The sequence below is a fragment of the Macaca thibetana genome, chromosome 3 (genome assembly GCF_024542745.1).
Source record: "Macaca thibetana thibetana isolate TM-01 chromosome 3, ASM2454274v1, whole genome shotgun sequence".
In the NCBI taxonomy this organism is placed as follows: domain Eukaryota; kingdom Metazoa; phylum Chordata; class Mammalia; order Primates; family Cercopithecidae; genus Macaca; species Macaca thibetana.
Window position 1 is genome coordinate 62,806,209 of NC_065580.1, and position 23,251 is coordinate 62,829,459.

At 34.6% G+C, this 23,251-nt stretch overlaps 1 protein-coding gene across 3 annotated transcripts in view; it reads right to left on the reverse strand.

The window, feature by feature from the left end:
• SEMA3E (semaphorin 3E) overlaps positions 1-23,251 on the reverse strand; it is a 285,354-nt gene that overhangs the window by 111,247 nt on the left and 150,856 nt on the right. For all 3 annotated transcript variants that reach the window (XM_050785246.1, XM_050785244.1, XM_050785243.1), the window contains exon 2: positions 11,208-11,368. In XM_050785246.1, coding sequence (XP_050641203.1) covers positions 11,208-11,368 — 161 coding nt within the window. The remainder of the gene's footprint in view (positions 1-11,207; positions 11,369-23,251) is intronic.

Genomic DNA, 23,251 nt, shown 5'->3' on the forward strand with positions numbered 1-23,251 from the left:
CAAATTGTGCCACATATGGCACATGTATATCTATCTATCTTGTCTATTATATTATAAATATTTTAGGGTAGGCACTGTTTTATTCATTTTTTGCATACTTCATGTCCCCATATACATTTCTAGAACTTAGTTAAATAACACCTAAAAATACATAATACTTTTATCCCTCACTTTCTATGGTAGCACATTAGAATCATCTAGCTTCAATAATAACAATGAAAACAGCAAATATTAAGGCGGTGCTTACTATGTTCCAGGCACTGTTCTAGGCACTTAATAACTCACCTAATCTTCTCACAAAAGCTAAGAGAAATATACTATGGCTATCTGTTCTTACAGTTAAGAGAACTGAGAAACAGAGCTGTGGACTAACTTGCCCGGAATCACTCATCTAATAAGAGGTAGTGTTCAGATGGGAGCCCTAACAATATGGCTATAGAATCTGTGTTCTTTGCTGTTACACCCTGGTTTCTGCTCTCTTCAAAAAGTCCTCTAATATAATTGAATTAAAATAATTTAAAATAAAATAAAAACTAAAATTAACATGTTGGCTTTAATTGTTAAACACAAACAATAAGGAAACACAAACAAATATACTAGATCTAGTGCTTCTTTTTGGTAAATATAAATAAAAATGATGAATATGAATAACTAAAAAAACTTTTCTCATAGAAAAGAGAAAGCGGCAGAGAAATGCTTTCAACAATTTTAGGTGCAATGTGGAAAACCTTACCATGCGTAATATCCAGAGGAATTTTATTTTTGGTTAACACTAATTTTAGCTGACTAAACAATATTATCACAACCACTATTTCAAAATACCATTACAGGCTGGGTGCAGTGGCTCACACCTATAATCCTAGCACTTTAAGAGCCCTAGGCAGGTGGATTACCTAGGTCAGGAGTTCGAGACCAGCCTGGCCAACATGGTGAACTGTTTCCACCAAAAATATAAAACAAAATTAGCTGGGCGTAGTGGCACATACTTGTAATCCCAACTAGTTGGGGACTGAGGCAAGAGAATCGATTGAACCCTAGAGGCGGAGGATGCAGTGAGCTGAGATCATGCCACTGCACTCCAGCCTGAGTGACAGAGTGAGACTCTGTCTAAAATAAATAAATAAAATGCTAGTACATTGTATTAAAATGTTTTAAAGTCACAGGGAATGTTTTTTTCCATACTTTTTTTTTTCAAATAATTGTTTGAATTACAGATAACAGAATAGTTGTGTAAATAGTGGGTTGACTGTAACAAAATACCAAGATATTTTGTAGTTATTACTTTTGTTTTTGGAATTCCCTAAATGTATTTTTGATATAGCTAAAATATTCAATTACCATGAATTGCTTTTTTAGCTATTTAAAACTTAACAATTTTACTTAATCTATTTAAATCTTCTTAGACTTAGGTTCAATTAAATTATACCAGCAACTGAAGTTTAAATAACTATGCATTATGTAGAAATAAAATGTAATTCTGCTGAATGAAAGCTCCTAACCAGAAAATCTAGTCATAACATAATAAAATGTCGTTATCTCTTCTGGTCGCATCTTGAAATTACAAGAGTTATAAATAAATTGCAGGGAATGGGTATGAGAAGAAACATATACATTTATTTTCAAATTATCTATTAATAGATTGGATGTTCTTCCTCAATACAGAACTATAATTTAACAATTGAGTAGCAAGTGAAAGAAAAGTTAATGAGGACTCTTTAATAAAAAAAGAAAAAAAAAAAGAAAGGCAATTTAAACATGAATAGCCATGAATGCCAATAGTTAGAGCCCTATCCCAATTTAGAGACTTTGAAGCTTATAAACACTTTTTTTTTTTTTAAAGAAACAAATGCAGATGTGGGTTGAATCTACGGTCAATCAAGTGAAAAAAGTCTATGAGGATGTTCTATTTTTCCCTTTCCAAGTATTCTATCCATACAAGGTCCTGATATTGTCACATTATGATCAGAAAGTCTCAGATGCTTTAATTTTTTACTTAGATAATAGTTTTCTTTACTTCAGCCAAAGGCCTTTTTGCACTAAAGGACACTAGAGAAAGAAAAATAAATAAATAAATAATAAATACAAACAACAACAAAAACACATTTTTTTCAATTTCTTAGAATGTTAAATCAGAATTTGATTGAAACCAGAATTCTCATCTAAGAAGTCTTACATTATCTGGGGATTTTAGAGAGTTTTAGATAGAGTAAAATGCAAAAGCTATTCTCTTTGAGGAGGTGGGAGATGCTCACATTAGATAATGCAAATGGAGTTATGAAATTGGAAGTTTTAGAGTGAAGAGTACGCTTTAGCATCAGCACTGAGTTTTGCAGTTTGTAGTGAGGGTTTAGGGTCTTTAATGAATGTTACATAGGTACAACAGAGCAGAAATTCATTGGGAAGAGTATTATCGCATGGTCTGGGAAATGCAGTGAGTTAAATAATTTAGAAAGCAAAGCCATTATCTAAAAACACTAATACAGTACAATAAGTTTATTAAATTACAGATTCTTATCTATTTCAAAATTGTATGGAAAAATTATCCTTATAAGTGTGCATATTCATATAAGTTCTGGTTATTATTTAGAAAATAATTATTTAGTACCACATATAGGACCGGTATTTCCAGGACCAGCAAGGATGCTTAATATCCCAGCGTTTCACAATCCTCATGCACATTACAATCACCTGGGAGAGTTTCAGAAAGTACCACTATTTAGTCCTCACATCAGTTTAGAGGTAGAGCCAAGACACAAATATTATTTACACAATCCTCAGGTGTTTATTAACGTGCAGCCAAGGTTGCAATTACCGCCACACTGTGAAACAGGATTCTTACCCTGTTTGCCAGAGCATAAGTGGGTAGGTGGTGGATAGGTGGCTTGGGATATAAGGGTAAGTAGCAGGCAGACAAAATTAACCTAAATGAAATTCAGCAATAACTAGTCTGAAAGTGGTTGTGATAATAAGTACAATAAAATTTGCAAGAGGCCGGGTGCGGTAGCTCACGTCTATAATCCCAGCACTTTGGGAGGCCAAAGCGGATGGATCATGTGGTCAGGAGATCGAGACCATCCTGGCTAACACAGTGAAACCCCCTCTCTACTAAAAATACAAAAAATTAGCCTGGCGTGGTGGTGGGCGTCTGTAGTCCCAGCTACTCGGGAGAGGTTGAGGCAGGAGAATGGCCTGAACTCGGGAGGCGGAGCTTGCAGTGAGCTGAGATGGTGCCACTGCACTCCAGCCTGGGCGACAGAGTGAGACTCCGTCTCAAAAAAAAAAAAAAAAAAAAAAAATTACAAGAAAGCAGACAGTGAAGAGAACAGATTTGTTGATGGAAGATGTTAGGATTAGCAACAGACACACTTTCATTCTTTCATTACATCTTGAAAGATGAACATAACACAGTGCCTACTCTTAAGGACCCATCTTGTAAGTAAACTGACAGCTGAACAGCCAAAGCTAATACAATATGGGAATCAAAATCAGACCTTAGAATAAGGAAGGGCAAGGAGAACCTTCTCCAAATCTAAGGTAAAAGAGAAAGAAAATAGATTTTAAAAAATTGGATATGTTCGAAGGTTATTCCAGGAAAGGGGAGCTGTAAGAATACAGAGGTACGAAAAAGAGCAAATAGAAATGGTCTGACTAGCAATGTGTTATTGGTGGACAAGTGGAGATTAGGCTAAGAAGGTAGATGAGAGTAAATCATGAAGAACTATATTTGCTCAGCCGATAAATTTATATTTATATTTATATAAATTTATATAAATTATATAAATATAATTTATATATTTATATCTATATCAAAAAATTAGAATGCTTTCTAAAGTGAAAATTACAGAGCAGGAGTTGTTAACTGGGGCCTGAAAAAAGAATTCAGGGAATGCGCCACCTCAGAAATCAGAAAAAAAAAAGTCATTATGCATTAGCCTTTAAGTTCTAACTGCAATTTAGCATTTCTGTCAGATAATATCATATAAATGTAGAAAGCAAACTATAGTAGTATTAGCAGTATCTGTGGTTTCATTACCAAGAGAAAATACATTTCAATGCTACTTTAGAGTTGCTGCAATTATCTCAAAATATCATTAACACTCATCATTAATTGGAAATGCGGGTGCTTATAAGTAAGACCTGTTGCTAGGTTTTATTACTAAATATGTTAATAAAGAAGGTACATGTCATCATATCATAAATTGCTATTTTAATGTCATAATAGTTGTATTTAAAAATATAGTTTTGCTAACTTGATTTTAATATTTTGCTTCGTAATTCTACATATTTACTTTACACATTTGAGGGTCCTTAGGTTTTGCCAGACTGCCAAATGAATCCATGTCTCACAAGGAAATTAAGCACCCCTATACAAACTACATTTGTTGTTGATTTTGTAGAAAGAAAAAGAAGAAATAATACTGTAGAAAAGACAGAAAATAACCAGCTCTTAAGAAAGGTCAACAAGCTGGAACCCAGAGCATGGGTTTAAGGAGTGACATTTCATAAAAGGAGGGAGTACTGCCAATATAACAAGGAAGGGGGTGGAAAACATCATGCGGAAACAGTAGATTTGGTGATGGGAGGGTGAGGATCAACACGTTCAATGGTTTCCATTTTGTAAATGAAGTTAAAATTGAAGGTTATTTATCTTCCCTGAAGAGATCATCAGGACTAATCCATCATGACATACCCCCATTGAGCATAGTCACCATGGGAAGTATTGACCCGACCCACTTCCAGGTCAACAATGAATACTTGGACTCATACATCACATAGCTCTGTACCACCCCCAATCTGATCCCACCTTTCTGAGGCCTCAAACCCTTCTGTGAAGTCCTTTGGAATGTCATTGACAAAATCCCTGCGACTTCAGTCTTTCTCCCTCCATGTTCCTTTACCTTCTTGCTCTGGTTAAAATCAGCTTGTCCCCTGAGAATACTGTTTCTCTACCAGATATGGTGGTGGCTTTTTTACTCTAAACCCACATATGAGGAAAATATTTTCACTGACCACTCTCCCCTTCTCCTCACTAATTTTTTCCCCTCTAAATTCACCTACTCAATAAAGGTTTAAAATAATAAAACCCTAGCTGCTTTAAAGTTCATGTGGTCACAACCATACCACCTGCTACCTTCCTCCTTGTAGTCATCTACCATCATCCATTGCTACTTTCTCCTCATTAATTGAATATTTTTTCAACTAGCTTACTATCCTTCTCTTCACAAAGATGATTCATCAACCACCGCACTTGCAAATCAATGCCTGTCCATCTGTTTCAATGACCTGGTCCTTCAAATCAGCCTGAGGCACATGCTCTGATGTTACTTCACCAGCTCTGCAGTGTAACTAGTCAGAACTGGTCATTGAGCCTTGAAATATGGATAGTGGGAATTTAATTTTGCTATATTCTTAAATATCACCTCCCTAGAAAACATTTTTTTGACCACCCTACTCTCCTCACCAACCTCTACTGTCTTACTTCCACTAAGTTGTTTTTTTTGTTTGTTTTTTTTTTGAGACGGAGTCTCGCTCTGTCGCCCAGGCTGGAGTGCAGTGGCCGGATCTCAGCTCACTGCAAGCTCTGCCTCCCGGGTTCGGGCCATTCTCCTGTCTCAGCCTCCTGAGTAGCTGGGACTGCAGGCGCCCGCCACCTCGCCCGGCTAGTTTTTTGTATTTTTTAGTAGAGACGGGGTTTCACCGTGTTAGCCAGGATGGTCTCGATCTCCTGACCTAGTGATCCGCCCGTCTCGGCCTCCCAAAGTGCTGGGATTACAGGCTTGAGCCACCGCGCCCGGCCGTTCCACTAAGTTGTTTTATTTTCTTTATAGCATGTATCATACCTGGAGTTATATTATAATATTATTTCATTTTTTCCAGTGTATTTCCTAATTTTATATGCAATGTATTCTGACATAATTCTAGGGTTATTAAAGTTATGATCAAATAAAGCTAAAAATACTTTAAAATAATATTATAGTTGCTAAAATAAAGAAGTATTGGTGCAGAGATAAATAAATGAATCAAGGGAAGAGTGTTGAGGAATGTGGGAGTCATACAGAACAACAGAGTAAGTGTGAGAGAGTGTGTGAGTTCATTGGGAATTCATGCACTGCTGGAACTTTGTATAACCACATTGGAAAGCTATTTGGCACTATCTTGACATTAACATATTCTATCATTGGCAACTCTACTCCTGAATATATATGCCCTGGATCCTTTCCCATATGCATGTATCAGGAGAAGTTTGCTAAAATGATCATAGTAGCATTGATAAAATGAAATATAGGAAACCACCCAAATGTCCTTTGACATGGAATGGATAAATAAGTTGTGTTATATTTATATGATGGAACATATTACACAAAATACAGAGTAAATAATAAGATCTTATACATACTGCTGTGTGCCAAGTACTCTTGGTACTTTACATAAATTAATTCATAATTAATTTTTATCTTCAAAGAGGAATAATATTTATCCTTTTACAAATAAAGAAATAGGTACACAAAGGGATTTAGGAACTTGTCCAATATTATACATGCATAGCCAGGACTTAAACACCAAAATCCCCATTGAGTGCTCCCAATTTACTGTTCTACTTCTACAGAAAATAAGGCATGGGTACAGGTGACATAATTAAATATAAGAAATAACATTAAATAAAAGAAAACAAAACAAAAGGCAATCCCAGAAGAATGCAACACACCATTGTATATGATTTTTACATAGCTCAAAAGTAGTGACACTAAATAATATACTGTGTAGGAAAACAGTATATAGAGAATATATACTGTATGGGAAAATATATAATAAAATGATTTCTAAAAATGAAAACGAGAAAGGGTAGTGGGTAGTAATTGCTCCTGGGCGGCAGGTTGGATGTGGGGAGAAACAGGGAGAAGACGAAGGTAGCCGTCCCTGCAATGGGATTGGTGATATTTTCATTCAGATGTTGGGAGCTGGGTTCACAAGTATTTACTTTATTATATTTTCTAATGAATGTATGTTATGTATATCCCTTTCTGTATGAAATATTATGTTTTAAAAGATATTAAAGAAATAAACAAAAAGTGAGAAAGTGAAAAAATAAAAGGCTTTGGCTACATTTTCAAGGTGTTTGATTTGAAGGAAAGAAGGAAAGATGTATCACTGAGTAGATCTGTGGTTAACGGGGGACATGTGTGTGTGTCTTTTTTTTTTTTTTTTTTTAAGAGAGTGTCTCACTATGCTGCCCAGGCTGATCTTAAACTCCTGGGCTCAAGCAGTCCTCCTGCCTCAGCCTTCAGAGTAGCTGGGACTACAGGCATGCATCATATACGTATCTTCATTTGGAGGGTCTGAGTCTTGTAGATAGGTAGGCTAAATTAAATGTGGAGACTTTTCCTGATTATCATGACTGTGGGGAGGGTGCTACTGGCATTTTGTGGGTACAAGCCAGCTAAATATCCTGCAATTAACATGGCACTCCCATCCTTAACTATGAATTATCCAAGATGTCAGCAGTACCAAGGTTGAGAAGCTCAGAGATAGAGAAAGCAAAGCGGGAGAGATTTAAAAAATATAGTTTATCAGGAAAACAATTGAGAGAGTAAGGTCCAGACAAGATAGGAGGAGAGCTGGGCCCTAAAGCAGACACATTACATTTTTAGAGCCTGGTGAGCACCGAAGAACTGACCGTTTTCTTAAGCTCACTCTTTTAAGCAGAATGTCATAAAGTAGACCTTACTCCTACTCCGCTGCTACTAAAAACAGCCTCAGAGGGCATACTGAGAGTTTTATTGCTGATCATTCTGAAGAAACAGAAAGAACAAATACAAAATAAGAAATGCAGGTGGGGCCGATGTTACGTCAGAGCTAACGAAGCATAACAAGCCTCAGGACTCCTTCCTGGCACCTGCCCAGACTGTAGACCTGAAAGGAGCCTTTGCAATTTTGAAAATTTTTAAGTTTGAGTTAATTATAGTACTTAAAATCACCCCCCTGCAGTTGTATACATTTTGGGCTCCGCAAAGTAAGGATTTACCCTGGAGTTTGGGGTACTCAAATAGGTTTTATAGCTACTTTCCTTGACATCCTGGCTAGATGGCACCCTGAAGCTCAATGACCACATACCACGCTATTTAGTTCCCTAAGATGCAGTTCATAGAGCCTCATCACCCTCCGGGTCTCCTACCCTTATATAGTTTTCACAGGTCATTTCCTCCATGAAAGCTCAGCTTCCTAGTATTAAAGTGCTGAGGGTATAATTAGGCCAAAACAATACATAAGAGTGAGTAGGCGATTCAATTTCCCCTGCTCTGAAGGGGATTCACATTACAATGAGAAGCTGCTATCTCTTGGTCTTATGGTCCACATAGGAAACAACAGCTCAGGAAAATTGTCATTAAATTTTGTGCACATGAGTCACCTATTTGTTATAAATGTAGATTCCAGGGAACCACTCCATGATAGTCACATAATATTTTGGTCCAAGGAAGATAATTTAAGAACTACTTCCTCAATGCAAAGGTTGTTAATTTTCTGAAATGACAAATCTTTTATAGGTTCTTCTAATATTCACATATTAATTTTAATATAGGGATCGATCTATGACAGCCTTATTTATGATCCCTAGGTTAGATACTCCTTCACAGAAAATCAGAATAAGTAGATTATATCAGAGAGAGAGAGAAGAAAAAGAAAGAAAGAGTGGCAGAGGCAGTTAGGATTAAAGTTGGAAAGAGATCAACCAAGAAGTGAGAGAAAAACCCATTGAATTTGACAGGCAGGAGGTCGTGTGTGTGTGTGTGTGTGTGTATTTATATTTTTTATATATGGAGAGAGAGGAAGAGTGAAAGAGAGCAATTGGTATACATATGTTTGAAGTCAAAAGAGAACTACGGAGAAAATAAAGACATTAGAAAGAAAGGAAAGATAGGGTGAAATGCAATATTTGCTTCTACTTTAACCTGAATCACTAAAACGATAGAAAAAGGATTAAAAAGATATAATCCAAAAAGGACAAATAAAACTGGAGTGTAGATGCCAAAGAAATATCAGCAACATTTTAAAAACTCTAAAACATATGGGCAAGTGTTGGCACTTTGCACGCTAGGAAAAGCGGAAATCTAACTGCCTGCAAGGTGACAGGAGCCAATATGCAAGCTGATTCATAAAAAAGACTCCAGAAATTCTCAGAAATTAGAAGCCTAGAGTGAGAAGAGGGGTGGGTGTGGATGATGTCAGGAGAAGTGTTTCAAAGCATGCATAATAAGCAGTAACGCCAGACGATAAAGGGGGAACAATCTGACTTAGAGGAGTCCCAGAAGAAAGTCAAGAGGAGAATGAAGAGAAGAAAAGATGTAACAGAAATAATGAGCATTCTCTAGAGCCAAAGGTCATGGGGTCCCTGGTAGAAAGGTCCATTGTGTCTCAGTGCAACGGGTGTAAAAAGAGAGATGCAAGAGAAATAGGAGAAGCTTTTAAAACACAGAGATTAAAGAAGGGATTCTAAATGCATGAATGAGAGACAGGTTACATCCAAAACTTTGAAATTAGAAAGAATCGGACTTCTCAGCGGCGATACTAGAAGTTTAGAAACAACGGATTGATATCCTCAAAATTCTGAAGCAAGTGATTTTCAACCTAGAATTTTATATCCATCTATCAATAATGTGTGAAATTGGAATAATACAATTTTCAAACATACAAGACTCAACACTGGACTCTGTATCCTTCTTCCAGGAGCTAGGAAAGGATGTGCTTCCGCAGTATGGCAGACTATAGGTGGGGGGCCAGAGAAACTGAAGTTCTATACAAGTCAGGGGCTGAGAGGATGCTCCAGGTAATGGTGAAGCTAAGCTCCAGCTGGGCAAGTGGAGCATGGAGGATACCTTCAATTAAAAAATGGAAACAATGTGAACTGATGAAAACTGGTAAGTTTTGCTACATTGAGAGGAGTATAAAAACTTTTGTAGAGAGATTTGTGGAGCCCCAAAATTAGTGAAACTAATATAAAAATCTTATCAAATGGAAAAAATATGGGATAATGTTAAATTTCAAGAGAAACAAGAAAATTGCAGAAAGAAGTAAAGGAAAGAAGGAAGGAAACAAGGGCAGAAAAAAGGGAGGGAAAAATGTGATAAACTTCCCACATGTGGCTCAGTGGTGAATACTATCTTCCTAATCATAATAAGGTAAAGACAGTGGTATTTAACCAAAAATTGTGGTATAATTATTTTGGGAAGATAGAGGGCAAGTGATTGGAGGGTTGCTGATGAAGTATAGTACACAGATATTTTAACTGTGGTATTGCAAGAGAAGGATGCTAAAATCCTCATCTTCCTTAAAGATGTATTTCTTAACAGATATTGCCTAAAATGAAACATATCAATAAACAGTACACAAACGTTATTTTGAAATATGTAGAGAAGAACCAGAAGAAACAACAAAAGGTTTAAAATTATTACCTCTAGGGATAGGGAACTGGCAGAAACCAAGGAATGATGCTTTATGTCATAATTTTTTAATGACTTTAGAAAATATGGACATGGCTCATAAACATAAAAATAAATCAATTATAAAGAAAGTGTATTACATAATACATGCACTTATGCCAAAAATACTATGTTCTAAATATTTATGTTTTGTGTAAGATTTATGTGGGTCTAGGAAAATTTGGCTTAATTATTTGTATAATTATAGACTATAATTACAGATTATTTTTCTCTTTTTCCAAAAGATGTTGGTACTTTCTTGTTCTAAATTTATAAATGACTTCACCATGTTAAAGGAGCATCCACCTGAAGTAGTGATGTTACCAGCAGAACTATATGAGGTAGTTAAATCGAGGCCCCATATTCACATTTCTTCAAGCTTGCGCTTTGGAATAGTAAACCCCAGAGGAACTGGTGGTGATTCATCATGCTCCAAACCCAGGTCTCAGGACAGTGGGTGTGGTGACAAGGTCCACCATGCAAGAGGAATGTCAAATGAGCCAGGCAAGAGTGTCTGGAAATCCAGGTATCAGTGTTGTACTAGAAAAGTTCATACAACATGATTTAGAAATCATTTCCTCAAAATGATTTTAGTTTTAACTAATATTTTATTTAAAAAGTAATCACTCAAAATTTTAAAGTGGCCAATACAATTAAAAAAAGACAAGGAACATTCTTGGAATTTCCCCCCTTTTCTTTATCTACTGAAATGCAGTTTGGATATTTCTATACCTCTTTATAGCCGTCACTGATTCTCTCCAAGCTGAGGGAATATACAAGGTCCCTGCCTCCCACGAAGAGCCGCTCTTGATATTCATCCAGCAGCATTGTATGGAGATCAAGAAATCCAAATGGGCTATGAAATACTGATGTTCTGTTCAGATTCAAGAGCTCTGAAATGCAAAATGATATGTACACTAAGCACATGAGAAAATGTAAATACCTTTATAACCCTTTTCTCATAGCTCTGTTTTCATCCCTGTTGGAACCAAGTCATTAACATGCATTTTATCATAAATATGCTGGCAACAAATTTTAATGTGCACAAGGTAAAATATTTCATAAATTTATGAATCTAAAAACTTCATCAATTTAATAAGTAAGAAAAATATTCTATATTTTTAAACCCAGAAAAATAGTCATCCTTCACAATCTTTAACATAAAGTGCTGGTGAAAGTCATTTTACAGCTCCTCTAATGTATAATGGTTACAAATCTACATTAAACCCACCAGAGTGTGTTTATTGAATTTCAGATAAACGCCACTCAGAAAAATAATGTTTCTACTCGTAATTGGTTTTGATAGTCACATCCAAAATCAAATTTTCCCAGTCTGCAAACTATCAGCGTCATTAATACGATGAGGCATTAATGTGGTAACAGTTACAGTACGGATCACTGATAAAACTGGGGGGAATATATTTTCAATCAGTGCAATTTTTGCTCATACTCTTGCATTCGTGCTTATGTCAGAAATTTTAAGCTGTATGTTTTACCTATATACATTTAATTGTAAGAAGTCATAATCTGGCAAACCTCTCGTGTGTGCATTTGTTTGTTAAAGGTATTTAATTGCATATGGCAGTTTAGTGCTTAAGGTTGGTAAAATGATAGATGAGAGCCTTTGGTGATGAGAGAGGATAAAAACCCCAAGTCTAGACTCTGCATGCTGAAGAATTCCTGAAGAGGCCCTTTGGCAAATATTGACAAATTAGAAGATAACTTTTTTTCCAAAGATCAATGCCTAATGCATCTAACAGATAATGTGAATTCTTGGTGACTAGGACACTAAAATCTAAACAAATGATACTATGAAGTAGGACAAATCTATAGCACTGTGCCCACTCTTACACTTTCTGTTTCTGAGAAAGAAGAGATGAAGTATATACCTCTGTATTAATAATATATTCCTTATGTATATCTCTACCCTCAAACTGTTGATGCCCAAAACTTTATGGAGTAGAGTTAACTTTAAATCTGTAGTTTAAAATGAACAATACTGCTAAAAGTATCTTTTCCTCTGTATTAATAATATATTTCTTATCTATATCTCTACCCTCAAACTTTGATGCTCCAAACTTTGTGGAGTAGAGTTAAATTTAAATCTTTAGTTTGAAATGAACAATACTGCTAAAATCAATATATCCCTTATAAAGGTAAAACTTTTTCTTATTGAGTTATCTTTGAGATATTGAGTCTTTTGCCTATTCACCTAAATAAATAATCTGAGAATAAGTTTTGAGGGTGGGAAAAAAGGAATAATAGGTATAACACATAAGAGGTTTGCCAGATTCTGATATTTTAAAATTAAATATGTATAGGTAAAACATACAGTTTGAAACTTCTGACATAGGCATGAAAGCAAGGGTATTAGCAAAAATTTCAATGGTAGAAAATCCATTCCCTATTATTCCTTCTTTTCCCACCCTCACAACTCCTTTGGGAAGGAAAATAAAATCGTTTGAAAAATTAGAGGTTCTTAAATCCTGGAAGACAATTTTTTCCGTTTAATAATTTTGTCCAAGTAGAATCATACTGCTTTCCTTTACATACAGCAAGAGAAGCACAGGTTGGAATCCACTGGCATAACAAAAATATAGCTCAAAATGGTCTGCTATCATTATACTTTGTCTTTATATATAAGCATTTATTTTTATATCAGGGCTGCTAAGTGGATTTTTAGAAAAGTTTCCCCAGTTATTCCAATAGTTGGCAACACTTTTCAGTTTTAATGCACAGTGAAATAATCTGAATGGGTACAACTGACGAAAGGATGGTTACACACTAGCTTGAATAGGTTCCTAGGCTGCAGAGCTACCCAGAACACTCAGGTGTAGAGCTTAGGGGACTAAGCTGGGAAATAAGACAAAGTCATGAGAAGATTCAATTATGAGGGATTTTAGGAAGAGGCAGCACAGTCAGTAAAGGAGGCACTCCATGAGTGACTCCATCTAGGGATGACCTTGCCTGCTGCCCAATGAGGTGATTAGTACCTCATTACCCCTGCATGCACGTGGCAAGATAGACACCAACTTCTACTTGCTTTTACCACTTACCAATTTGCCTACTTGCTAAGTATATTACAGTTCTAACAGTCTAAAAGTAGTAGTTCTTATTTCTTTGTAAATAATAGTGGAAACTAATTATTGAATCATCAATCTTATTTTATTCTGATGTATCACCTCTTGTAAACTATTCTTCCTCTCGATGGCCAAATCTATCCTATGAGATCACAAAAAATGTCCATGTTTCTGTGGATATGTACTTTGGAGAAAGCAAAGGGAAAGAACCGAAGTGTGCATACAACATATGAAAATTTTGTGAATCTTCGTTTTTAATGATCTGTACATTTACATATATATATATTGTCTTTTACAAAACAGTAAACAACTACTGTATAACAGTTTAAATTACCTGTGTATTTTATTTTACTGGAGAAACCTAGGTGCCCAGAAATTTAATGACTATCCTATGGTCATACACTATTACAATAAAAATCACTCAATTTACCTCTAAAAACATGAGAATTAAAGTATAACAGATGTGTATATTATAACCAAAGGTCTTTGTAGACTGAGAATCTGGAAGGCCAGGTTTTAGTCTTGGCTTTGACAATAATTGCGTAGGTAAACTTGAACAACCTCTTAAGCTCTTTAGACTGGATTCTTCACCTGTTAATCACCCTTCCACCTTTAAAATTCTTAATTCTTTGACTAAATTGCATTTCTAAAATGAAGCTGATGAAAGAGTGCAAAAAAAGAAAGAAGCAAATCGACACTTAGATGTTTTATGGAGTCATTTAAAGTACAGTGCTGAGCTTGTATTTTTGTTTTTCACACTTTTAGAAGCTTATCAAAGGGAAGGAGTGGTGAATAGCAAGTCTAACTATCAGATGTCTCATGTTTACGTTTGCCTAAAGTGAAGTAGCTAGAAAATTCATTTACAACTTTTTCTCTGACCCTAATGTTTATAGGGTCAGTGAAAAAACTATGTAATAAGGAATTTTGGAGATTACTTTTCCTGATTCATTCATATTGCCTCAGAGAAAATTGTTGCCAAAATATGTTTGGATACATAAAACTGAATATCCTTACATACCATAGGTAATAAATTGAGAAATATCATTTTATTTATGAAGATACTTCTTAGAATAATTTCTAAGATCATTTTTTAAATTTATAAAACCTAATGAACAGGCTGTAGTTTTCTTTAAACATTTCATAATATAAGAAAAGAAAAAATGCATTGAATGCTTCGACTTCTCTCTACCCTGACCAACACCATACAACAAAACAGTGACAACAATTGAATTCCTAAGACATTAAGACTTGTCAGTAGATAGACGTTATTTTAAAATCATAGCACTAACTAGAGTTTATGAATGCCATGGTTTATATTTTTCTTGTCCACTTTCACTGGCATAAATCCTGTCTTGATCTTTAATTTTCTTTTAAGGCCTAGACTGCTTTTCTCAAGTGGTTACAATTTTGTAATATCCTTGACTTTAAGTTAAGAAAGGTTAGAAGTATCCATTATATATGAATGTTTGTGCTTTACACATATATCTGTAATAATGGACACAGAGCCATTCTAAAATAGAAACTATTTTTGAAAAGAATGTGAATGTTTGTTATATATTTACTATTATTTATTGCATGTTAACTCGATTTTTCTACTTTATTTGATTAATTTGCCTCTTTCCATAAAGGATCTGAGATGACTTATACAAATATATCCAATCAAATAAATAAATATATTTCTAGGGGAGTGAGGGTAAGAGAAAAACAGTAAGATGAGTGGGTTGTAATAAATTTAACTGGAAGTCATCCTCTAATATCTAATACATCGTTAAAATGAATCCCAAATTTGGCCTCAGGCTTCCCAAAATCCAAAGTAGAGGAAGTCATTGTAATACAAGGAAAAAAAACTATCAAGTGCTTAGGAGCATTATCTAGTATTAAGAACTAAGAGAAATTTCTTCTAAGGTTGTAATAGGTATACTGAAAAATACTGTGGTGGACATTCAACATCACTCAGAATTAAGGTGTCAAGTTCCATACCTGTGCTTATAATTACATCCCGTAATGAAAGACAACTAAACTAACATCAAAATTCACTCCACCAAAAGTCACTTTATGGCCTTGGGTAGCCACATTATTTGGAATATTAATGATTGCAGTGAACAGAGATTAAATTAAGGTAATGTAAATGTGAGGACAGAAATCCTGGCCTCATGGTAATCAGAAAACAAAAAGAAGCCAAGGTAATTTATCTCTTAGGAGATGCTGCATCTTTGCTTCTTGCTTCTTGCTTCTCTTAATGCCACCGCTTCACTGTACTGATTCTAAAGGGCTTATTCATTAGTTTGTTCATGACCACAGATAATATATCCTATTGTTTTGTTTATAATGCTCTCTTTACAAATAAAGCATACTTCAATTTCTATGAATTTCATACGAATGAGATAGATGAAAGTCTGCTCATTCCAAAATAAATTGGAAATAGAAGCGTTCTTCTCTATTCAGATATGAAATTTATTCTCCAGTCGTGTGACTTTCACAATCCAGTTATTATCAGGAAAAATGACTTAATAGGTTATTATATATAACCTATATGTATTATATATTTATTATATATATAAGATATAACCTTCCAGCTCCCACATCACCACAATGTGACAATGGCTCCTGCACTTCGCAATTCAAATTCTCAAGGGAAATAATGAAATTGTGTCAGCTAGTGTTCATAATTCATGGGTTGCTGGCTTCCTCTAGATTGGATGTGTTGTGAACAATTATCCATCTGTGGTTAAAATGTGGAAGCCACATGGCAAAATGTGTAGTTTCTATAATTAATGTGTATGGGGTCAGAGCAGTCAACATGAAGCATGTCTCAATTCCATAGCAAACTTAGCCAGTCTGTCTTTATTCATGAACAAATTTATAATACCATAAATTTGTTGCAATCTGTGTTTCTGCTAGACTAAATAAGTTGGCCTGCTGTTGATAGCTTTTCATGATTATATAATCATGTTTAGGTGTTTATGATGGTTAGATGTTCAATCATATATAGATGTTTATGACTATATAATTATATTGCATGTTGGAGAGTATCTGCCAAATATCAAAATTTGAGTTTTCATTAATTGATCTGAAGTCATTTTTCCTGATAATAACTGGATTGTGAAAGTCACTCACATGACTGGAGAATAAATTTCATATCTGGATAGAGAAGAATGCTTCTATTTCCAATTTATTTTAGAATGAGCAGACTTTCATCTATCTCATTCATATGAAATTCATAGAAATTGAAGTATGCTTTATTTGTAAAGAGAGCATTATAAACATAAAACAATTAATGAGATCAAAGCAGTAAAGTTTGATAAATCATGGAATTCTGAAGTTTAAGAAAAAAGCAGAAACATAATTATTAGGGGAAATCTGGGGAAGAAAATATACATATAGCACAAATGGAAACAAATTGTTTTTAATACAGTCCTTTAATATGTTTTAAAAAACTATTTTAAAGAAAGAAGAAAAAACATCACCTCTGTTCCGTAAATAGCACATTATCAAAGAGGACACAAAAAGTGAATTTGCATAAAAAGAATTCAACTTCATTAAATGTTCAAAGGAATGAGGATGAAAATGTCATTTTAGTGGTATTTTTAAAAATTACAATAACTAGTGAAAATGAGAATTCAGGCTCTTCTAGAGATCTATGTAAAATTTCTATATTACACAAATTTTCTCCAGTGAACATGTGTTACTTTACCCAAAATGAAATTATATAAGTAAAAGGGGAAGACGTATGAGATGTCTCCTTTTTTATGCAACCAAATTTCCTCCTGTATCCGGGTACTGATCCTCCCCACCCTAACTCTCAAGGTGATAATAACAGTTAATAAATATTTATTGATCAGTTACATAGTATGTATTATCTAAGGGCTAGACATTTTTATGTCATGTAATCATTGTGACACCTCCTCAGAAACACTATTCTCCCCATTTTTTGCATGCAAAAAGAGAATTTATTAGAGATTCAGTACAGAGTTAAGGTTATTTTGGTCAGTGTTGGTGACAAAATTTGAACAACAGAAGTTGACTGGAGAGCTTTGTTACAATGCACATGAGATTTCTAAATATTATTTTAAAAATACCCTAGCAATTCAAAGTCTAGTCTATTAAGAGATTATAATGCATCAGAAATGAATGCATTTTTTGCAGAGCCTGATATAGATAATACGATATAAGGTTTTTTAAATATTTAATAGGTTGTATTGAGATAATTCAAAACAATTTAATGGCAATGACATAAATAGAAAAATTCAGGTTAATATCAATTCAATTTTAATCACCTTTATTGTGTATTTTATAAACTATCTCAAATAATTACAAAATTTTTTGTTGCTTTGACTTATTGATTCATGACATTTTTAGTTTTACATATCTTACTTGTGAGAAAACGTAAATATTTTTACCTAATTTGCCATGGAGTTTCAAAATATATTGAATATTTTTTGCATATGACGAAGGCAATATAAAGGCAAGCAAGGCTTTCTTCCCTCCTCAAGAATTTTTCCTTTCTTAGTTTTAGAGTCACTCCTTTAAGTCATATTAATTATCTGAACTCCAATTCATGGTCCCTGGACTTGGTATATTTACCAAGCAATGGCTGATTTCTTTAAATCCCTTCATACTGCTTCAAGCTGCCTGGATGAAAGAAACAGAAAATATGCAGGAAGATGGGGACAGAAGAAACTCTACTCTCAGGTTATCTCAAGAAAACACAGTGCAAATAATGGACAGTGCTGACTCAGTTAAATGAAGCAAGCTCCTCTTGAGTTTTCCTACTCTAAAAATAACAGGAATTGCTTGGGGAGGGAATGGACAAAGAAATAAGATGAAACTGAAATGCACCAACTCAGAGTTCATCCGGAAATTTTCTAAAGAGGGAACTAATTATTATTGCTAAGCTGCATGCTAATTATCAGCTGTCAATGAAGATATACTCTGAGGATTTAGTCATTTCCTCTCGTGGCCTTTCCTTTTAACCTGCAAGAGACACAGTTTTAAAACTCACTGACATCACTATATTACAAAGACAGTTCTCTACACTTTGTCAGAATATATTTAAATGCTATAGTTTCTTGTGTAAGATGAAGGAGAGGAGAACACACATTTTTCAGCTCTCAAACAAAAAGAGATTACCAGGGGAGAGGTGTTTCCTTCTTAAATACACATTTCTTGTTCCACGGTCACCTGCCAACTAAAGATTTCCTGAGACTCATCACTTTAACTAAACTTGTCATGGTTTTCTGAGTTAATTACTTTATTCAATATTGTCCTAAGGTTAATTCAACAACAACAACAAAATTGAATTTCAGGCAGTAAGCATTGTTAATGAGAATGAAATATGGAAATAGCCATTAGAAATTTTCTTTAACTTTGTAATAGTTCAAAAGAAAAGGTTTCTCACAACATGCTTTGATGATTTTGACAGATTTGACTGATGATCACTAGTGGCTTATAATGAAACAGATTCGTAAAGAAATAAGCAATTAACTTTTTAAAAAGTGTAAACAAGGACCAGCTCATTGATTTGCTAATTGCTCTTTTTAGCAATGGACAATCGGCTTGTCTTTCATGCATTCTTTGAACTTTTAGGTTCTATTATTTTCACAAGTCAAAGGTGTACAATAGGCATTGTCGTACTTCAAGTTGCTCAGTCATAAACCACTTTCCGAAGAAGGCAGGAGTTCAAATATACATAGGAATAGCCTAGACATTAAATAGCATTTTAATTCTTCAAAGAAAACAAAATAATGTGATTTGTAATTTTCAGATTCCTTGTGTTCTTGTCATATGTAAATTATTGTTTAATGGTATATGGAAAAGTAAAAACGAAAGTTAAGATGTATTTAATGACTAAGATGAAGACATTCATAATAAGCTACTTCTACTTAATAAATAGTAAATATATTTTCTCTTATGGCTTTCTTAATAACATTTTCTTTTCTTTAGCTTATTTGATTGTAACCATATAGTATATAATATATATAACATAAAAATATGGGTTACTCAACTGTTTATGTTATCTGTAAGGCTTCTGGTCAACAGTAGGCTATTAGTAATGTTTTGGGGGATTCGAAGATTATACTCTAGCTTTAGACTGCACTGCGGGTTAGCATCCCTAACCCCCAAGCTGTTTAAGCATCAGCTGTATATTGAACATCCACTGTGTTAGGAACTATATCTGGAGTTTCAGAGGAATACTAAAGATCAATATAATTCTATAAACATAACACAAATCAGATTTTAGTATCCATCATTTTATTTCTGAAAATTAATTTTAGATAACAAGGTTTTTTCAAACTTGTGTACTTAATAAAATCAGGCACATTCACTTTTTTTTTTATTTTTTTTTTATTTTTATTTTTTTTGAGACAGAGTCTCACTCCGTTGCCCCCACTGGAGTGCAGTGGTCCAATCTCAGCTCACTGCAGCCTCCACCTTCCGGGTTCAAGCAATTCTCCTGCCTCAGCCCCCTGAAGAGCTGGGATTACAGTAGTGTGCCACTATGCCCTGCAAATTTTTGTATTTTTAGTAGAGATGGGGTCTCACCATGTTGGCCAGGCTGATCTCAAGCTCCTGACCTCAAATTATCTGCCCACCTTGGCCTCCCAAAGTCGTGGGATTACAGGTGTCAGCCACTGTGCCCAGCCCTTTATAAGAGAATACATCTTATGGTTCAAAACCCAAAAGAATATCAAGGTTTAGGGTCATAAAGATAAACTTCCTCCCATCTGGACTTTCCTTCTATTTAGTTCTCACTCCCTTGCCCTCAGCGGATTAATCTTGTCTAAAATCTTGGGCATTCCTTCAAGTTTTTTATGCGTATGCAGCAAATTAGATGTATAAATCTTTATTAATTCTCAGCTTTTTTACAGTCAAAAGGAATCATAATATAAACGTTTTTCTTTACTTCACTTAAAATATCTGAGAAGTATTTGTGTATCAAAACTTAGAGAGGTTATAGTTGCAAGAAACATCTTGTTTTATGGATCACTGTGGTGGGCATTTGAAATCTTTTAAATTTTTACTACTAATACAGCACTGCAATGTATATATATGAATATATGTCCATTCACAGATGTGCAAATATATTGGTAAGATAAATTTTAAAATGGAATTACCAGGTCAAAAGCATTTGTAATTTTAACAAATACTGCCAACTTCGCTTCCATAGGGATTTTATCACGTTAAAATTCCCTGACTATATGCAAGAGTGCCTGTATTCCCATACCTCATAAACCATATGTAATTAAAGTTTAGGGTGTTTTGCTAATTTGATTGAGACAATATAATTTGAATTTCTCTTATTATAGGTGAAGTTAAGCATCTTTTCATATATCTTAGGGTACTTTACTTTTGTGATTGTTCTTATTACATTCATTGTCTATTTTTCTGTTGGATTAAAGTTGCTTGTCCATATTTGAATTTAAGGAATTTTTAAACTGTTAAGTTTTATGTTATGAAGTCATGGCTGAGAGATGAAGGAAATTGGACCCTTGAATGTAGAAATTTGTATATCACTTATGTTGGAAAGATATTTTAAAGGTGTTTTATTTTTAAAAATAGAGTTAATTCCCTTTTTTATCTCATGCAGCCTCTTTCATAAACTTAATTCTTGATTATCTAGAGTAATTAATCAAGTTAACAATTAACAGCTTATATAAAATGCTTCTAAGTTTAAATACACATATGCACATGTGTGCGCAGGCACACACACACAATGTGATTCATCAGAAGTGGCCAAGGGGCATTCTCAGTCTTCCAGAGGCTGAATTTGGACATCAGCAAAGTCCTAGGCACTCCTATTCAACTGGCAAATTATGTGGGAATAAGAAACGTGTGCTTTTACCCAAAATAGAGTGCTTGTTTGTGAGAATTCCAGAATTTTGACTAACGAGTATTTTATAATAAGATGTCATAGATATTCAGCTAAAGCAGAAGTTAAGGAAGCCAAGAATATACATGAACTACTGTAGCATTTTTCTGCAACATTAGCCACTTAAAATGTACTTAAAAGAGGCTGGGTGTGGTGGCTTGCGCCTGTGATCCCAATACTTTGGGAGGCCAAGGCGAGCGGATCACAAGGTCAGGAGTTCGAGACCAGCCTGGCCAATATGGTGAAACCCCATCTCTACTAAAAATATAAAAATTAGCCAGGCATCGTGGTGGGTGCTTGTAGTCCCAGCTACTTGGTAGGCTGAGGCAGGAGAATCGCTTGAACCTGAGAGGTGGAGGTTGCAGTGAGCTGAGACCGGGCCACTGCACTTCAACCTGGGTGACAGAATGAGACTCTGTCTCAAAAAATCAAAAAACAGCAGTAACAAAAAACGTATTTAAAGGAGGGGAGAGAAAGAAAACAGATTTCTAGGAGTTTTTTTTTTTTTTTTTTTTTTTTGAGGTAAAGTTTAGCTCTCGTTGCCCAGGCTGGAGTGCAATGGCGCGATCTCAACTGCAACCTCCGCCTCTCGGGTTCAAACGATTCTCCTGCCTCAGCCTCCCGAGTAGCTGGGATTACAGGCATACGCCACCATGCCTGGCTGATGTTTGTATTTGGTAGAAATGGGGATTCACCATGTTGGTCAGGCTGGTCTCGAACTCCTAACCTCAAGTGATCCACCTGCCTCGCCCTCCCAAAGTTCTGGGAGTACAGGCATGAGCCACCATGCCCAACCTCTTCCTTTCAAAATACTTTCATGTATTCTATGAAATTGTCTGCGGTAACAAAGCTTTGATTTTATTTAGGTACTTATTTTTTAATGTTAAGCATATTTAGGTAGGATTCATTTTACGGCAATATTTTAAAAGTCAGCTTTTCTGGATTATGCCATTTTGCAGAAAATTGGCTCTTATACAATATTTAAAACTTAATAAGTTACCATTATTTTATACATTTACATCATATTCTTTCTTAGGATTAGGTCTAAAATAAATGGATGATATCTGGTTACTTCTTCATTATTAAATGAATATTAATTATTCACATTAATATATATATTTAACAATTTTTATTGCATTCACTTAATCTGCACCACCATAAAACAAAATGCATTTTACTAGATGCCTTCTGATTTATGAACAAAGTTGGCTAATGTATACATAATTGCAATATAATTACATATTATTTAAATCATAAATATATTTTGGTTTTATCTCAACTCAAAAACATCCTGTTATAGAACTAATGTATTCTCTACAATCTGTATTTTTAATTGAATTTAAGTCATGCTAAGAAGTTGAATAGGTCTATCATCTACTTCATTTTTTTTTTTTTTTTTTTTTTTTAGATGGAAGTCTTTCTCTGTCACCCATGCTGGAGTGCAGTGGCACATTCTTAGCTTACTGCAACCTCCATCTCCTGGGTTCAAGCAATTTTTGTGCCTCAGCCTCCCAACTAGCTGGGATTACAGGCATATGCCACCACACCCAACTAATTTTTGTATTTTTAGTTGAGACAGGGTATTATTGCCAGGCTGGTCTATATCTTCATTTGATCATTTTAATGACAGGTCTAATGTAACTTGTTAATACATATAAAATTTTTTATGTTTTTGTTGAAATTGTGTACTTTTCCCTAGCAAAAACTTTATTGACCTTTGGCCTATAACATGTTTTGTCTAGTAAATAATCCATCTTATAACAACAAAGAAGTAAATTAGCTAAAACTGGAATCACATTTTTTTCTTCACATGTGGGATTGAATAT